This window comes from Drosophila gunungcola, chromosome 3R, assembly GCF_025200985.1.
Source record: "Drosophila gunungcola strain Sukarami chromosome 3R, Dgunungcola_SK_2, whole genome shotgun sequence".
Taxonomy (NCBI): domain Eukaryota; kingdom Metazoa; phylum Arthropoda; class Insecta; order Diptera; family Drosophilidae; genus Drosophila; species Drosophila gunungcola.
In genome coordinates, this window is record NC_069139.1 from 20,104,294 (window position 1) to 20,122,819 (window position 18,526).

The window sequence follows — 18,526 nt, forward strand, 5'->3', positions numbered from 1 at the left end:
ATTTATGATTGATAAAACCCATAATGTGTACGGAAAAAATGTATTATTTATTCTAAAATAATTATGACACGATTACCAAAGTAAAATATTACAAAAAAAAAACAAATTATGATTTGGATTAAATGAAGTTAAATCTGTTGAGAGGACAATATACCCTTTCAGTTATAGAACACAGAGAACTATCAAAAGCGAGAGCAAAGCTAACTGGGAGAGCAAGCTGGCTCAAGAGAGCGGCAGAGAGATGAAAGCTCTACCTTGGGCAAGGTAAAAGCGAACAAGTGTGTATAAAAAGGACATTTCGTTCAGTCGTCGACTCTGTTAATTAAGCGCAACTGCGACGCAAAAAGGCGGAACGAATTTTACTTCATCGAAGAGAAAAAACGTTTTTACTTTTCGCTGCAACAAAGTATTTAAAGTTTGTTTTTCTCGTTGAATAAATAACCAGAGAATGTGCATCTGAAAATTGGAAATAACCGCGTAATCAGTGAACAAAAATCGAAGTATTTGTGTTCCGTGTGCGTGCAAAGAAAACTCTTGCAAAAATTTTTGCAGCTTCAACTGCGTAGAAGCCAGGGAAAACACACGTTAATTAGTTTTTACCCACGCCGCAGAATCTTTGATTCGAGGAAAGTCCGGGGACCCAACGCTAATTAATCCTGGGACTTACTGGCTTCGCAGCTCAGAAAAATTCAGGAGGCTGGAAATGCATTAAACAAGTGGACACGACTCCGCTCGTAAATTATTGAAGGTAGGAGAAGGTGCCCTGTCAGCAGGCCCGTAAATTGTTTGCCACATTTCCCCCAATCCCCGCCATGAACAGGACGCATTAACCTTCGTCCTTGGCGGGAATTGTGAGCTCTTCTGGTTGGGATTTTTAAAAAATTTTAATTATTTATTTCTGCCACTCGAGTGCGGCAAAGGTTGCCACATGAGAGTGCCGACTACGAGAAACTTTCTGCACAGCGAGGCATTTTTAATGATGTGCTAAACGATCAACTCGAGATTCTCCCCTCGCAATGCGGCCTTTAACCCACTCAGCTTCACTTATAAACTATAAAACAACTTATATTAATAAAGATGAACTCTGTAAGTAATCGAACACTTGCACTAATTAGTTTTCACAAAATATCTTTCGTTAATCCCTTTTGCTGTCAACTACAAACAACAAAAACATCGATTTTAAAATCAAAGTTTCGATACTATGTCGTTTAAATAACTTGAAAAACTTAAAAGGCTTGCTAATTTTCTATTAAGCTAAGTTAAAGGGCGAGCAAATCGAGTAACAGATGAGTTCCAGCTATCCCAAAAAAACAGAAAAGCGTCCCAACAAAAAATAAACCAAAGGTCACACAGAAACCGGAGGTTGCAAAGAAACCAGAGAAACCCAAGAAACAAGATATAATGTATAGACTGGAGTAGTATATTAACGATTATAACGACAATGTTAAAAAATATAATTTTTTTAAGTACAAATAATGGAGACACTTTTTAGATACCGCAATAAAATTATTATATGTTTCTTCTTTATAAAATCGGTAAACTTTAAATAAGAAGATTAAAATAAAAAGCTGTGAATCAATAAAATAATTTTTAAAGTATGGGCGAGAACAGTTTTAAGGGGTTAAAAGTCTCGAAATACGGATTTGTGAAAATTTTAGTTAAAGATCAGTAACCAAAAAACCTACAAATATGTAATTTTGCACTGGGTATTTAACCCACAGTTCTGCAATTCGGTAACTTAATGCATATAGTATTTTTCTGGTGCTGGTGTCTGACAATCGTTGCACTGGTTTTTGTTTCAGCCTCTTCTTGGCTTGTCACCAGCGTCTTTGGGTCGAGTTGGCGGGCACTCAGAAATATTTCAAGTTGTCAAAGCAGTTCTAGTCCTGTGTGACTGAGAGAGTGTCCTTTTTATTTGCCAGTGTGTGTACAGCCACAACTTGTCAGCGTGTGTGTTGCACAAACACCAGCAAACAGCCAGCGTTTCCGCTTGGCTTTCTGTGTCAGCCAGCGGCTTCAGCACCCTTTTCATCGTTTTCTTGGCCCAGAAGCCGTCGCATTGTTGCTATAATTTTAATTACCACTTGAGCGACTTTTGCGCCGTGAGTCAGTGAACGAGTGAATGAATGAACAAATGAATGGGTGGAGACAGCTTGATGAGTAGGACTAGAAAGCATATATGAATAAATTCCTGTTTGAGTATAATACGGGGACGACAGACAAAAGCCTGGCAATACAATGCGAACAATTCCTGAGCCAAGCCGCATTGTTATGGCGAAGCCACAATCAAGGCAGGAGTACCAGATGCAATATTGCGCATACGCCACGTATGGTGGCCAGTCAAAGTAATGCCATGTTAGCCAAATGTAACCCAGCATAATTGCTTATTTGCCGCTTCGGTGGCCAACTAAACCGCACTCGGCTTAGACACAGACGAACAGATAACCCATGCCCATCCACCGAATATCGATTGTAATTCATACAAAGCCAATGACCACAGCGAAACGCCCACTGTCCGTCCTTGGGTGGTGCGGTTGTTTTCGGGGGGGTGGGTGCAAATTAAACTTTCCATAGACAAGTTTTTCGGTCTGCAGAAACTTTTCCTTTGGAATATTTGAATACCCACGGAGCGATACAATATAAGATCGGTTTTGCATTCCAAAACGTCTGCTTTAAATGGCTTTATTCCAAGCTAACTACTTTTGTTAAAGCTGACTAGTTTTGGCAATGAAAAACTCGAATATTTCTTGGCTTATGCTGAAAAACTGTTTGCGGTTTTAAAGCCTTGAAGTAAAAATTGTATATGCAAAGTTTTTGGCAAGTTTTATGTTATTAGTTATCAATTCAATTGACTAGAATAGTATGAGAAAATCTTAGCGTGTATACAATGCCTATTGAATATTATAAATGTAAATTTCTTACAAGTTTTTAGATTTCACGAATTTAAATGACCTTAAATGGCTTATGAAATAAGCTTGGGAAGCCTCTGAAGCTTATACAAGCCAATTTGCTTTGATTGAAAGAGCCAAACTTCCAATGAAAATTCTGCAGGCAATGCAAAAGAAAGGTACTTTTGAAACACCATTACCATAATATTTGGGCAACGAAAAACCAGTTAAATGGCCATCGCTTGGCATCCACTCAAAGTGCAGCAGCAACAAACGATAACAACGTTTTTAGGGCGATCATTATAATCATGCAATTGGCCCACGTTCCTTCCAAGGACTGGACGCTTTCAGCCAAAGGCAAGAAATATATATACAAAGAATTGTTATTACAGTTCGCAAAGTCGTTTGACTATACAGTTGCACACACATATCTATACTCTATCATAAATTCGTGTTTTATTGACAACATTTTGCCATGTCACATCACAGAGCGAAAAATACCATCAAAATTTCTCATAAGAAAGGATTACAGCTGTCATATGAAAAATGTTCTGTATATTGGGGGTTTTAAATATAGTATTTTTGCTTTCCAAAATTAATTTTTATATATATTTATTTATTTCTATTTTCTCCTTAATATTTTTATATAAATAAGTAAGCTATTTAGGTTGACAGTTACACAAATTTATTTCACTGCATCAATGGGCCTGGCCAGATGAGCCCGCCGGTAGTGTTTGCCGGCTAAAAAATGTATTAAAAGGAAAACTCATTAACGACTCGTGTTGTGACTGGCCAACGTCAAGGACCTTCGGTTCGGTAGCTTCTGCTACTTCGGTTGGTCGGTTGGTTAGTTGTTGGCAGGCCACGGGACTTCGACTACACATTGCATGTTGTTTTGGCTCAAATAAGCCCCAACTGGCCGGCAATTTGGCAAACATTCGAACGGGCCTAGCTGGGGATTGGTATCGCCAGTCGCATTTAAGTGTTTGTTATAAATTATTCGGCGCATTTACAAACTGGACAACCAAATTGCAGTAACAGCAATGGCTTTTTATGCAATTTTACTGCAATGTGGCCGCCATCTGACCCCATGACGCATATGTACATTTGTATATATGCGGTACATGTTGTCTCGCATACATAACTTTCCGGTTCGCCGACTTTAAATTTGGTTCACCCCAAAAAGGGTTGGTTGCCGGTTAAAGTCAGGTGAGGCCAGCTTTGAGATTGAAATTCAATTTGCCAGTAGACATTTTAATTATGCAAATGAAAGTGGTTAGACAACGTTGCCATCACCTGTATAAGGTCTCGTCGTAGAAAAAGGTTTTTCCCTTTTTTTCCCACAACACGATATTGCAAGTACCGTCAATTTTGCTGCTGTTGTTATGAAAACAGTTTAAGCTCATTAAAGTGCCTTATTTAAATTCAGTTTAAATTGTCGAAAACAAAATGGTAAATTATGGTATCATTGTAGCTATAAATTTTCGATAACAAAATGGCAACCATAAAGATTTTTTTAATGAACTATGTCATTTAAATTGAGAAAAATTTTTAATATATAAATATTATTTTTTTTATTATTTGTTTGAGCAATGTTCCTTATTTCTTGTTTCCTAAGCTGCTTTAAACGTCTCTCACTAGCAAACACGAAACTATAGTTTCTAACTGCTGTGAAAACTTTCGAAACTTTGAATCATTCTGAAGAAAACGAATTAAAATTTGTTTTGAAATTAGTTTTCCCACTCGTGCTAATTGAGCTCTACTGAATAAGTTAGTGCTTTAGTCCGGAAAAGTAAAAGGTTTACAAAAGTGCCATGAGAACTGCAGCAGATGGTGAGCAGTTTCAAAGTACTTTTAAAAGCTTTTTTCTGAAATGCAACATGTTTTATTCGCAACCTTGTAAAAGTCTGGGCCGAAATAAGCAAAAAAATACAGATATTCGATTTTTAAACTGCCTGCAGACCTCCGATGGAGTTGCGTGACAGGATGGGCCAGACATGTCTGACATTTGGAAATGCCAGAAAGGATCAACCGACGAGTAAACAAATCGCAGACAATTGACTGACTGACGTGTTGTTTGCAGAGACAGAAAAAGAGACAGAGAGAAAGTGCGACAGAGACGGGCAGCCAGCAATTAAGATTCAATGCATTGGGTATAAAATACAATTAAGGGCCATTTGGAGCAGTAAACAAACAGTGAGCAGTGAGCAGTGGAAGCCATGTCAGTTATGGCTTCAGCACGTCGCAAGATGTGCAATTATAGTTATTGATTTTGCAGGCAAAGAAAAATTGTCAGAAAACCATTATGGTGGTTATGAAATTTTTCTATAGAGGCGACTATGCACATAAAATCTTTAAAAGCATTTGTAATCTGTATCAGTTTCGAACACAAAAATATATAAGTTAAGATTAAAATCATAGCTGTTTTTAGTTTTTATTTATTTTACGATTGTTTTAAAAACATATATAGGCATATATATATTATATGTATAATGAGATTTAAAACACATTCATTAGCTTAGAAGTTTTTTCCAATAACACTACTACTATTTATAACTTTTTTTTTTTGTGCACACCGGAAACCGAAAGAAACCGTTGAGTAAATCATTCGCCTGTCGAGCATTAAAGCAAATTTATTGTTTTTAATGATGGCCCCCGAGTCCTTGACTGCGAGTCTTTCAATTATTGAAAGGAGCAGACAGCCTGGCACATACATTTATATACTCACGCCCAGTGGCGGATCCATGATTTGGTTGTGGGGGGAAGATTTTTAGGAATAGTGTTTGTAGAGTGGGTAAGGACACCCCTACCTAAGCCACAGCACACGCACATACACAGACAAACTTGCTGTCTGCAAATGCTGCATAAATAACCGAAAAATTCATTGCATACCCCGAGGCGTGGTGCATGTCGCTCGCCAATTAAACACCCATCCCGGCAAAGAACGCCAACAATTCCGCTCATTTGCCCTCCTAGCACTTGGCTTTCGCAGCCGGCAAATACTCGTGTGTTCGCGTGTCGAGCTAGCCTATTCAACTAGTTGGCCAAAGAAAAGCCGCTGGCAGGGATCCCCGCCTCTAACACTCCCATCAACCGCATCATTGAATTTCGCTTTTTGTACGGAACACTGTGAACATTGCACTGCCGAAAATCAGACAATTTTCAATGATGTTTTAGGAGCTCCATGATCCATCATCTTACTTTCATCTATCGTTACAATGTTTAATTGACAACATAAAATGTTCTTTAATTGAAAGTACCTTTTTTTTAACATTGAAAGTGATCAAAATTTAATTTGGCCATCTAACAATATTATTAAATAAAATAATGTTTTATATTTTAAGGTTTAACACTCAAGAAAATTTTTTTAAAATAACATTTTAGATACTTTTACTTTAAGATACTTTTACATTAATTCCGAAAAATGTATCTTCTGAATTCGACTTCAACAAACAAGAGAAATTTATTCTTGCCCATAAAAGTTATTTTCTTACCTACTTTTTAAACTTACTATCACCAAATTTTTGAGTGCATCTAGGCTAAATTTATCTGTACGGTTAGCTGTGCGCTCATCCAGCGGCACTGGAATTAGCATTTGACATTTAACGAATTTCCAACGCTCTTTGTTGCCTGCTTTTTTAAAACCGACTTGGCCTAAAGCTGAAGGTCGAACGTAGGGCAATGGTAATCCAATTAGGGATAAGCTTCGGAATCGATACCGTTGCTGCACTGCGGTTCCTGGCAATCTAGATCAATCGAAATTCAAATTTATTCCCCTCTTCTAATTGCCATTTCAGACAACCCCGTGAAAATGCTAAATTGAAGATTGCACAATTCTGAAATTGCTATCGGAGATCATGTCGAACGTGAGTATTTGGGGAGAACTCAGTACCTCGGGGCAGGCACCTAAATCACTCTGCAAACAGCTCCTCCACATGGACAAGTCCAATGGCAATGGCGTCTATGCGGTCAGGCCAAACAGCAGCGGTGGTGGCCACATGGACAACGATAATGGTGCTCCTGCCACCACCTCGACCACAACAACAGCAGCGGGAACAGGTGCAGCTACGGCCATGATGGCTACGACAAACAACATAAGCATAATGAACGGAGCTGCCGCCGCAGCCGCAGCTTCCGCTTCCGGTCTGCCCACTTCCGCCTCCAGCGAGGACCTCAGCCAAAGCCTGTCCGAGTATACGGACGCCGACGAGAGCATATCCGCGCCCACTGAGTTTCTAGCCGAGGTAAGAGAAATTCAGTTTTAACCAGGAGAGTGCCCTTCAAATGAAACCTATCCCTGCCACCAAGTAAAGTTTCTGTACAAACGGCCAACTTTTAGTATTTTTTTTCCGCTTGAGAAGGTTTTTGGGGGGTTAAAAATATGAAAAATGGCTTAAAAATTTAAATAAACCGGGCAAGGCTTTTCCTAAATCAAAAAAGAATATAGTATAAAAGCTACAATTTGCCATCGATGATTTAACAGTCAAATAGATTATATTAGCAATTATGTAAAATTAAAAGTTTTTATATTAATAAACTTAAACAAATAATAAAACCCATTCTCAATAATTATCCGAATATATTATTTGCTATGTAAATTAAATTTAGCCTAATTAAATAACTTACTGTTCTCTTAAACATTTGTTTAGTTTTATTAGTACATCAGCTTTATTATCAATTACCTATCATTGAACATTTTCACTACAACTTTTACCTGATAAAAATATACAATTAAAAGAACTTGGAAAAATATCTCAGTAAAGCCGAAATCCTTTGTTGTTCTCTAAAAATAACCCACATTTTGACTCATTATCAATATCTAAGCGTGGCACACTTCTTCATTGTTGTTCAAAGCCAACAACAATGAGGATCCTTGGCAGGAAACTTATGCAAATGCAAATTGCTGTGCTGCCAACGGAGATTGCGGATTTAAGTTAAAGTCCTTTCCCAAGGATTACGGCACCGAGCGCACTTGGCCAGCTTATTGATTGCTAATAAATTGCTTTCGAGCGCATTCAACTTTCAGCAGAGTCAACTTTTTTGTGCGTCCCACAATGTGGGCCAGTGGATCAGGGGGGAGGTGGGGGTGTGTATATATATAGTATATAAGTCCTTTGTTGCTGAGATGTTATGAGAATTTCAAAGGATTTGATGGCATTCGCTTAAACGTGTATTGTGCGATGCACCGTACAGCATGGTAATTCTAGTTTCTCCTGCAGTTCCTGTCTGCCGTGATGCTGAAGGACTACAAAAAGGCATTGAAATATTGCAAATTGAGTGAGTAGAATAAAAGCTGCCAAAGTATGCCACCGTATTTTCGGGAGATGCATTTACAACTTTGTTTTGTTTCGAGATGACAAAAAAAGCACTTTAAACTCAAAAGTGGATGTATTTTTAAATTAAATAAATTGATCAAAATAATAATATAGTTTATAAAATATTTAACTTTAGAAGAGCATGTAAATGAATAAAGAAATTTAAAGTACCAATAAATGCATATCACATTTTTTTAAAATTTCATCCTCATAAATGTAATTTTTAATTAGATATTATATTTTTATAAACATTCAATGTTTAAATTATTAATGCTCTTAATACAATCATATTTATATTTGTATATATCGGTACTATAAATATAATGAGTTACTCAATTTAAATTTTAAATAAATCAAATTGAGCATTTAAATAGTTATACTATTTATGACATTTCTGTTAATCAACATTAATTATGAACTATGATTTTCCTTTTTGCCATTCAGTTCTCCAGTACGAGCCCAACAATGCCACGGCCAAAGAGTTTTATCCCCTCATCCTGGACAAGCTGAGGGCAGGTAAGTGAGCTGATGAATAGCGGGGCCACTCAATTAATCCATATCTGTCTGCCCCAGTGACCACATCCAGCGACAGCGATGAGAACTATAATAAATCTTCATCACCAGACCTGGCGTTGGATCTGCATGCCTCCGATGTGGAGGCGGATGCCGATGGCGATGGTGATGCAGACGGAGATGCGGATGCGGATGCAGACGCTGATGGCGATGGCGATGGCAGCGAGAGCAGCAACAATTGCTCCGAGGAGGAGGATAATGGATGGGGTGACGACGAGATTGACAACGTTGATGTGATGGATGGCGAGGAGGAGAGCAGCAGCAGTGGCGATGACTTCGAGCTGCCCATCGACGATGCAGGGCAGGATCCAGCTGCCTTGGCAGTACACACCCATCACTCTCACACCCACTCGCATTCCCATTCGCACAACGATTCCGGATCCTCGAGGAATTCATCCAGTGGCGGAGGCGGTCGCAGCGACAATACCACACATTCCTACTCCAGTTTGCTGCTGGAGGAGGAGGACGACATTGTGCCCGTAAGCCTCAACTTTGGCCTAAAGAAAACCCGGCAGCTGACCTGGACGTGAGCAATGGTCGGTTAAGTTTACTATTTAATGCTAGAATTGACCAATAATTTCTCACCTCTCCTGATTTCAGGCAACAAAGTGCCCTCCGCCTCCTGCAGCGATTCGGAGTCCCCAACAGAACCGCTCACCCAGCGCCTGGCGGCCATCCTTCTCTCGAAGTGCGGTGTATCCGGCGGTGGGTCAGATGACCCCTACTAAACATATATACAATTATAAACTTAATCCAACACTGTGCAGGAATATTTTTTTTGGGTATGGATACTTCTTGCGATCTGCTTACAGAATGATAAAGACAGTTTGAGTTTTTATCTGCTGCACAGTGGCATCTATATATTCTTGTATAACTCTATAAAGACACTCCACCCTTTTGCCCGGCTAGTCTCTCCACTAGTGCGATCGCTTTACGAACCTAGAAACCGTCCCTAACTACATACTCTCGTATCTTGTATCTCCAATTGCAAAGTTTTCTCCCTAGGACAAACATATCGTACAAACTCTATAAGTACTTATATACATCAATAAATATTTATACTATACATATATTGTACATGTTGAGCCTAGAGGTAGCCACAGAGCCCAATAAAGATATACTCGATAATGTAAGCTGCATATGGCGAGGGATTAGGTGATTATATACACACACACATGGAATGCGAAACAGAATCAATATAGATTTACATAGATTTACACGTATATATTTTAGTAAGACACCCATTCAGAACGCACAGGACTTGGAATGCTTTACATACTTGCATTTGATAGAGATCGATTTTTTCCCCGGTATAAAGAAGGAGAGATACGGAGCTATAAGGATAAGTCTGATATGTCTGTGGAGCAGACACAGGATGAACGAACGAACGTGGAACTACAACAGAAATGGTCCAAAGTCACAAAACTACGTAGAAGATTGTAAATATATATATATTTTGTATTAATTAAGCCTGTACTCGAGTCTTTATATTCGTTCGATTACGTTGTATGAGTTGTTGAGGGAATAACACCCCCGGTAATAAACCTTATACTCAATATTATTCATATTAATATTTGTATCTGAAATGTGTAGCTCTTGGATAAGTTTTCCTAACTGTATTGTTGAATTATATAATCCGAATGGTCTGTAAGTTTATGAAGGACAATTGTAATAAAATGTGGCAAGAAAGCTGGAAAACAATTTGCATTTTTACCAAGGGGAAATAAAAACAAACGTTTTTTTTTGTTTATCAAACATTTTCTTATTTATTTTAAATCCATTATTATCAAAGATCTCATTGTTTATCGTTAAATTGTTTTTAACACGACTCGCTATCATTTCGTACATAATTTTCTCTTATGGGTTTTTATAAAACTTTGCTGATGATATTCGAAAATTTGATGACTTTAAACTCGTTTTTATTTGACTTATGAAATGCATAAAAAATATACCAAAATTGCTGATGGCTTGTTGTTGCCTTGTATAATATTATAAAAATTTCTCTGCAAATCGGCTTGAAATGAGCTATGTATATTATATTCCTCTATTCCATGTAGCATTCTGATATGTAACAATCTACTTTGATTAAATATTTTATATTTTTTTAGCTCTTTAAATACTGTTTGTTTTTGAATTCGTTTCTTATTATCGTCATAATCATTGTTTATGTCGTAATGATCTTACAGCACCAATGAAAATTATACAAATTAAATACAGCATAACAAAATTTGTTCTATTATTAGGATTATTTTGTTTTGTTTTTGCATAATAAACTATTTTTGTTGTAAGTTGCTCAAAAAAATCAGGTAATGAAGCTTTGTTTGTTTTGTTTCGTGTTGTGTATTGTTTTTAGTTGATATCTTAAGTGACATTCCAGAAATATTTTAGATGCTTAGCCTTTGATGAGAACTGATGCTGCGCAAAAAAGATTCAAATAACTCGAAAGATAATTCATATTGCCAACACTCTCTTAAATTACTTATAGATCAAAATATTTTCTTCTTTGCTAATCAGTTGCACCCGTGCTAACATGGTATGACTTGCTGGCTGTTTAACAATATTTAACATACTTACTAATGGTTTTAAGATCTAGCTTTCTTACAGTGTGTGCTGTTCTCTTGGGTTGACTATTTAATTTGATTTTAAGATTTAACGCTGACTATGAGTCGCAGTATGTGCTTCTTATAAACCTCCTAAGACTGCATTTGTTTCAAATGCCTATGCTTGTGTGTGTGGTGTGTATATAAAGAGTATAGTTTATATTTTGTAATGTATATGCGCTTAAGTTAGATTCTCGTTAAAAAGAAACTTTCCTTTGAAAACTTCAGGTGTTGCTTGTACTGTCCAGTAGAATTTGAATACGATTATATAATTACACATTTATCATGCTTAAGTGATTTCTGAGGGTCATTGGCACTACGTATAGAAAATAAAGATTTAAATGGGAAACTGTGGAAAATAATATAAACTCAAAAGGATCAGATGGAAAGTATTTATTATTCAAAATACAACACATTAAAACACATTCACGCTTGTGCGCAAAGTAAAAACGTTACGTCTACAAATTAAAATTAAAACTAAAATATTCAAGTTAAAGTGCAATTAACTTTAAGCCTATAGAATAAGTAGAACTATTACTATATGGAGGCATTCAATAACGCACAATACAAATTATAATTAAAAAGGCTCGACAATAATTTTCAACACTTTACATTTGCACAAAAACTACTGCCGGAGGGCAAACAAATTGTACGTTATATGCATGGTTATATATAACTATGTACGGTTATCAGTCAATGAAGTCAATGTGGGATGAGTACTAACACATCTGTGCACATGGAGCCACGTCCAACGTTCTTTGTTCAGTTTTGCTTAGTGTACGTTTAGACTCAGACTTAATGTGGTATGGGCCGATTGGTAATTTAAAAACGAAACTTAGAAAGGTTTCAAATTATCCACCAAACATATACCGCCTCAACGACATATTTTTATTTAATCGACCCATCCTACTAGATGTGAGCTATAGCTGCTGAGGATGGTACTAAAAACTATTAAACTACAAACAGTACGTCACACGAACGCGTTTGCTTATCAAACTTTTCACTGCTAAGCGAAGGGGTTTCGACTGATTTGCTGGCAGCCACAGTACCGCTGGCTGGCCTGTGGCTTAATACCGCTTCTATAAGCAGTTCGTCGACTCCTTGACGTCGTCAATGTTGGTGTGGTTCTTGATCAGAAGCTGGGCCGAGGGATACTTGTTGAGCTGCGCAAAGCGCTCCATCACGCACGATGAGCTAAGACGAGCCTCGGCGTCGTGGTCCCAGCACTCTTCCATGGTGTCGCAGAACACATTAAGACCCTGGGGTAAACAATAAAAACATTAGCAAATATTTCAGAAGTTTCCCACTAGTATTTATATAAGATTGCACATACCGGATGGGCGCGCCAGGAGCTTAGTAGACGGGGTCGCAGCTTTTTCATCACCACACTCTCCTGGACTTCGTCCAACGTAGGCCTCTGGCCCAACTCCGCTTCGAAGGGCAGCTGGAACTCGCCCACGGGTCCGGCAAAGTCACACCGGGAGACCATTTCCCAGAGCACCAGACCGCAGGCATACACGTCTATTCGCAAAAAGGCGTCGCGATTGAAGTTGATGGCACCCTCGAGCACCTCGGGGGCCATATAGCGACGAGTGCCCACTTGACCGTGTGTATCGCCGCAGGACTTGCCCGGCTGAAAAATCATGGCCAGGCCAAAGTCAGCAATACAGGCCGTCAGATCGCTCTTAAGCAGCACGTTCTTGGACTTGAAGTCCCGATGAGCTATCGAGGGCTTGAGGCCATCTGTCTTTGTGCCAGGTATCTCCTCGTGCAAATGGGCCAAGCCATTGGCCATGGACTCGGCAATGCGGCACAGCTCTGGCCAGGTAATGGTGTGCGACTTGAGGTAGTCGCACAGCGATCCGTTGTGCTGGTACGTGGAGATCAGCCAGTACTCCGGCTTGTCCATGTGCTTCTCCACGCCGAGGAACTCGAGGATGTTCGGGTGGCGCATGCGCGGCAGCTTGTAGATATCGTGCTCAGTTGTCCAGGACTCCTTCTCCTGCATTCGGAAAATTTTCACGGCCACGTCTTGGCCGTGCAACTTGGCCTGCCAGACGTCACCGAACCTGCCACTGGCCTTCTGTTCCAGCAGTTGAATCGGACGTTTGCTCAGCAGTGGCGACGAGTTGGTAATCTCCGCTTCGTGCTGTTATAAGAAAAATGTAGCATTAAAGAGCCAAACCGTTTGAAAGTTCAATTTGGTTTAATCGTCAGTTGTGGAAACAACGGACGACTACTCACCGAGGGTATTTCGTTAAAGTGCGCCTGCTTGCGGCGCCGATAGAAAAGCAGGGCCATGCCAACGATGACCATGAGCACACTGAAGAGGGAGGTGCAGATGTAGATGTATATCAAATTGCTGCTGTCCTGCGTCTTCTCCTTGGGCACTGCAACGACACAAGGACACACACGGGATAGAACATTAAAGAGTGCTTTAAGCGCTGCCTTGCTTGCCACAGGTGAACAACATCTCGAGTGGCAGCGTGCACCTGCAGCTGCTGGGGTTGCTGTTACCAAAAGGCAAAACGAAAACCAAAAAACGAAAGTTCGCCCCCAATTTCGCATCTCTTTTTCCCCTCATTTTGTTTCGAGATAAAAGCAAGCTAGGCCCAAGAACAAAACGACAAAGCGCAGGGCACAAAAGACGCCCTGGCAGCACAGGGCTCCGATGTCAAACACCCCAAAATGAACACAGGAAAGAAGGCTAAAGCGTAGCCAACTGACTCTGGGATACCCGGTGTTAGATATTATCTTTTAAATAGTTGTTTGGCTTTCGCTAACGAAAGAATACAGCACACTTTCTTGAAGAAATTGCCCTGTTTCTACAAAAAATAATGAAAACATATATAATTAATTTATCTTGCCGCTAAGCCTTATGATTAATCCATTAAAATAAATGTTGTGGGCCTCGTAATACTTTGTAAAGAAATTAAATCATTTAACAGAATCAATTAAGATATAATAAAAAGGTTGATCAAAACCAGACCAGATTCTGGAGGCCCACATTGTTTATCTTATATGCAATTGAATAATCAAACGACAACAAACTTGTTTTGCCGGGAAGTCTAATTTGGTAAATATATATTCGATCGATAAATACTTATTGCTGTTACATCCCTTTCAGCTAACGGAATATACCCTAGAATTGAGGAGTACCTTACTATAAAAATAAAAACGAACCAGCGAACGTGCACAGGAGGGCAGAAATTGCAACACATGCGGCTCAAAAAGGGGGTTGCTGGGGCCTGGGGATGCAGAAAATGATGGGGGAGCGGGCGCCACTTCGCGTCGAGAGTTCGTTAACACGAAAAACGTTGCCTCGAATGGTAGGTGAGGGATTTTGTGGGCGTAGCAAAGGCCCTATTTTTTGCAACTTGAAGATGCAATAAAAAACGAGTAACAAAAACAAACAGAAAATATATGCAAACGGAAAAATAACAAAATTGGGGTAAACACTACAAAGAGTCTAAATCCCTGCCGTAGCAGCAACGTCAAAGCGAAACCACAACCGAAATTGAAACCAAACCCACCTTGCGTGGTTGCCTCTGTCGTGCTTTTAATATACTTTTGGTTGGAGTTGCAGCGCGATCCCTTGCAGCAGCAGAAGTTGATGTTTCCCTGTCGTGGCTCTGCACTGGTCACGCACTCCGTCTGATTGCACTCGTGCATGTCCGTGAAGCAGCCCTTCATCTTGATTCTCTCCTCGCCTAAATGGGAACGGGGTACGGGAAACGAGGAATCAAATCAGTCAGTAGGTCTGAAAAATGGTAATTTGCTGCCCGACTTACCCGTTGTATCGTTGACCGACCAGAGGACATAGCAGCTCGGAAACTTGTCTGCCTCCAACTTGCAGTGTTCAATCCGTGTTTCACATGATTGGCTCGTGTTGCACATCTTCTCGTCAAAGTGCTCGCAGCTGATCATGCTGTGCCCCTCGGGCAGGATGGATCCGTCGATCCCGAGCAGGCAGCAAGCTAATTGGAGAAAAATAGATTTATTATTATAGTCCTCTCAATTTAATGACCTCCCTAATCAGTTACACTTTTCAAAATAAATAAATCGTGAAAAATTCGATTGTGTAAACCTCGTCAAAGATCAAAGTTAATGGAATTATCGGTTGAAAGTGCCCAAAGGTGGGGCAAATAAAACCGAGCCTATTTGGGGAATAGCATTTCTAGGGATGGCGAAAGGAGAGCTCTTTGTGGGCGCTATCCTTTGTACACATATCGCATGCCCACCAGCAGGAGTTCCCTTAAGCAGGACCCCTAAGCCGAGGCCTGTGCCATTGAAAGCCACCCCATTCGAGCACTGAATTAGCCCCACTGGCCACACACCAGCCTCTGAGTGGGCATGGCCCCGATGCACGGATATGCAGTGCACAGTGGGCCAGTCTTGTGTGAGCCATTTGGGTCACTGCATAGGCAGAGATAGGTATACATCAGAATGAGTCGCAACAAATTTTACTATTTTAGGTGCACACTACAATAATTAGCAGCGGTTGAATATATTTCCAAATAATGATTTCATAATAAAGACATTTGGTAAAATATGCTTACTATTGGGTTTCGATTCCACATAATGCAATTGATAATAAGAAAAAACCTGTATTGTATACAAATTTATCCTGTAGAACAGATCATTAAACAAAACAAAAAACCAAGTTTAAAAAAAGGTCATAATACTTTATTTGTATTTGTTACGGTAGAAAAATATTTTTTAGTTTGTCGTCAATTTGTATCTGAAGATGTGAGTTTGAATTCTAAAATATGTACTGTTATTTAACTGGTATTTTTTCCTGGGAAGATATTATATTTTGTTTACTTCTATGAAGACCATTACTTTTTTTAGTATCCTGTCCCACTGTCCTTTGGGTAATCGGATCGCTGGCTGTGTGTGAGTGTGTACGAAAGCGTGCATGCTTTATAGTAAAGTAGATACATAAGCAGGCACATTATGCACACAGAAAGGGATGGGTTTAAAGTGGCGCTTGTGGGGAAAAAGGAAACAACAACAACTATAGCAACAGGGAAGAGAGCGCAATGCGCCACGGAAAGAGAGCGGGCGAGAGCAGGAGAAAGGGAAGGAGAAACCAGAACCTACCATACAACAAGTTCCTAATGCAGCGCAATCCATTCAAAGAAATGCTCAGCGTACACACATACAGATTGGGAATGGGATATCCGATTGATTAATACCCATTGTTATAGCAAAACCTGCTTCAGAGATCCCTTATGAAGTGTTTAGCATGCGGATATATAAAATTTTAATCTTTGACAAGTTTCAACAGCATTTTTGTGATTGCTTGTATTATAATTGGTAACCATAAGATAAAAAGAGATCCCAAAACTAAAACAACCCATATCTATAACGAGAACCGTATGATATTAATAATGTAATAACACTACGCTGAAGTCTGTAGAGAATCACTCACGAATGAAAGTGGACAACCGAAAGCAGCTAATATTAGAGCGGAACATCGAAAAGAATTGATAGAATATAGTATTGACAATAATGGCGCCTGCAATTAAGGCGCCAATAAGTATGCACCCACACACTCTCGCACTACAATACATACCCAGCATAAGCTGCGCCGTTAGATAAAGCAGATCGTATTTGGACATTGTTATGGCTATAACTTGTTTACAGCACTCGTTGCGTATACGTAACGCGATTGTTCAGTTGTTTTGGGGATACTGGTGCAGTATGGGTATTACTTTGGCACTGAGTTCCTGTTTCGTTCGCACTTCTACTCTCTCACTTCCACCTGCGACTGCTGCACTCTTTTTTCATATACACTAAGTGTGTATGTGTGGGTGGTCGAGTTTATGTGCGCCTCGGCAGCGAATTTGCTGGCCACACGCCGTTTGCATGCACATTTTCCGCGGCTTTTCCTCGACTTTCCACCGCGATTCAATCACATATAACAGCGGCACAGGTGAAAGGCGATTACGTGCTGCACTTTTCGGTTTTTCACAGGTCTACGGCCCTATTTTTAAGCGTTTTTTAGGCGAGCACGTCTTTCGGTTCTTTTTTGTCGCAACGGGCGGCGTTAGCGATGGTCGATTGTCGATAATTGGCGAGGGCTGGAAAAACAAATACTAAACGCAGGTTTGTGGGGGCAGGTATTTTTAGGTGTACAGAGTCTGGTCTCATCAGGCAAACAATTTCTGCATTTTCTTGAAAGGTGAGTGTGGCTGCTGATAAATTAAATAAATAAAAGGGAAATAGAGTAGGAAAATAGTTCATTTGCATTTAAATGTAATTGGCTAAACGTAAAAAAAGTTTTTCCAACAAGACGTACTACTTTAAATGGAATTTAATCAGTTAAATTACCTGAATCTTTTTCCCCCACAAACATGGCGTCGCATCACAGTAATTGCGTCTTCTTTTTCTTTAGTCAATTTCACGAAGAAAGGAAAATAACTGAAAAATGACTGGACGCGGCAAGGGAGGCAAAGGATTGGGAAAGGGAGGCGCCAAGCGTCATCGCAAGGTGCTCCGTGATAACATCCAGGGTATCACCAAGCCGGCTATTCGCCGATTGGCCCGTCGCGGCGGTGTAAAGCGTATTTCTGGCTTGATTTACGAGGAAACTCGCGGTGTGCTTAAGGTAACATAAAAAGTATTAAAAGAGTAAACGTAGTTAATCCCTGGGAACAAATTCACAGGTTTTCCTTGAGAACGTTATCCGTGACGCTGTCACGTATACCGAGCACGCCAAGCGCAAAACTGTGACCGCCATGGACGTGGTCTACGCTCTTAAGCGCCAGGGACGCACCCTCTACGGTTTTGGCGGTTAAGCACTAGGCCCCATAACCTCTACTTAATCAATAACCATGGGGTTAACTTAACTACATTCAAATTTATTGATCGAATTGATAATTAATCAGTAGCATTCAAAACTATCTTAACCAGACGCATGTATTCTATAATTCCACAAATATACGGACTTAATAAATCAAAAATAACCGCTTAGAGATCACAAAAATGTTGATTTTTTATAGGTTTTGGTGGTTAAACCTTTAAACTAATGCTTAATTTCATGATCCAATTTCATAACCCTTCGGAAATACGACACTTAGTAAACGATTGGCTGCAGTTAAATGCTAAGCCTTTAATAGCCCTTGAAAGTCTAAATACTAATCAA

At 39.6% G+C, this 18,526-nt stretch overlaps 3 protein-coding genes across 3 annotated transcripts; 2 read left to right on the plus strand and 1 right to left on the minus strand.

Moving 5' to 3' along the window:
- Window positions 1-316: 316 nt before the first annotated feature.
- LOC128266493 (serine-aspartate repeat-containing protein F) lies at window positions 317-10,487 on the plus strand. The gene is given in 8 exon segments (XM_053003064.1): window positions 317-748; window positions 6,686-6,754; window positions 6,815-7,132; window positions 8,108-8,165; window positions 8,648-8,719; window positions 8,777-9,271; window positions 9,274-9,312; window positions 9,377-10,487. Coding segments are annotated over 7 exon segments (1,119 nt in total). The 5' UTR covers window positions 317-748; window positions 6,686-6,745; the 3' UTR covers window positions 9,505-10,487.
- Window positions 10,488-11,754: 1,267 nt separating this feature from the next.
- Window positions 11,755-17,421, minus strand: LOC128266492 (activin receptor type-2B). The gene is made up of 6 exons (XM_053003063.1): window positions 16,955-17,421; window positions 15,168-15,353; window positions 14,910-15,086; window positions 13,621-13,766; window positions 12,710-13,525; window positions 11,755-12,635 (listed from the first exon to the last, which is right to left on the minus strand). The coding sequence occupies exons 1-6, from the start codon at window positions 16,998-17,000 to the stop codon at window positions 12,456-12,458; spliced, it is 1,551 nt and encodes a 516-aa protein (XP_052859023.1). The 5' UTR covers window positions 17,001-17,421; the 3' UTR covers window positions 11,755-12,455.
- Window positions 17,422-17,455: 34 nt separating this feature from the next.
- LOC128266495 (histone H4) lies at window positions 17,456-18,367 on the plus strand. The gene is made up of 3 exons (XM_053003066.1): window positions 17,456-17,563; window positions 17,777-17,989; window positions 18,048-18,367. The coding sequence occupies exons 2-3, from the start codon at window positions 17,810-17,812 to the stop codon at window positions 18,177-18,179; spliced, it is 312 nt and encodes a 103-aa protein (XP_052859026.1). The 5' UTR covers window positions 17,456-17,563; window positions 17,777-17,809; the 3' UTR covers window positions 18,180-18,367.
- The last annotated feature ends 159 nt before the right edge of the window (window positions 18,368-18,526 follow it).

Excerpts from the sequence above, each read along its gene's own strand:
- LOC128266492 (XM_053003063.1), bottom strand. The coding sequence starts at position 17,000 with ATGTCCAAATACGATCTGCTTTATCTAACGGCGCAGCTTATGCTGG. Across the intron at positions 15,354-16,954 it reads AACGGCGCAGCTTATGCTGG|CTTGCTGCCTGCTCGGGATC; the intron begins GTATGTATTGTA and ends TTCTCCAATTAG. Across the intron at positions 13,767-14,909 it reads GACAGAGGCAACCACGCAAG|TGCCCAAGGAGAAGACGCAG; the intron begins GTGGGTTTGGTT and ends GTGTCGTTGCAG.
- LOC128266495 (XM_053003066.1), top strand. The coding sequence starts at position 17,810 with ATGACTGGACGCGGCAAGGGAGGCAAAGGATTGGGAAAGGGAGGCGCC. Across the intron at positions 17,990-18,047 it reads AAACTCGCGGTGTGCTTAAG|GTTTTCCTTGAGAACGTTAT; the intron begins GTAACATAAAAA and ends ACAAATTCACAG.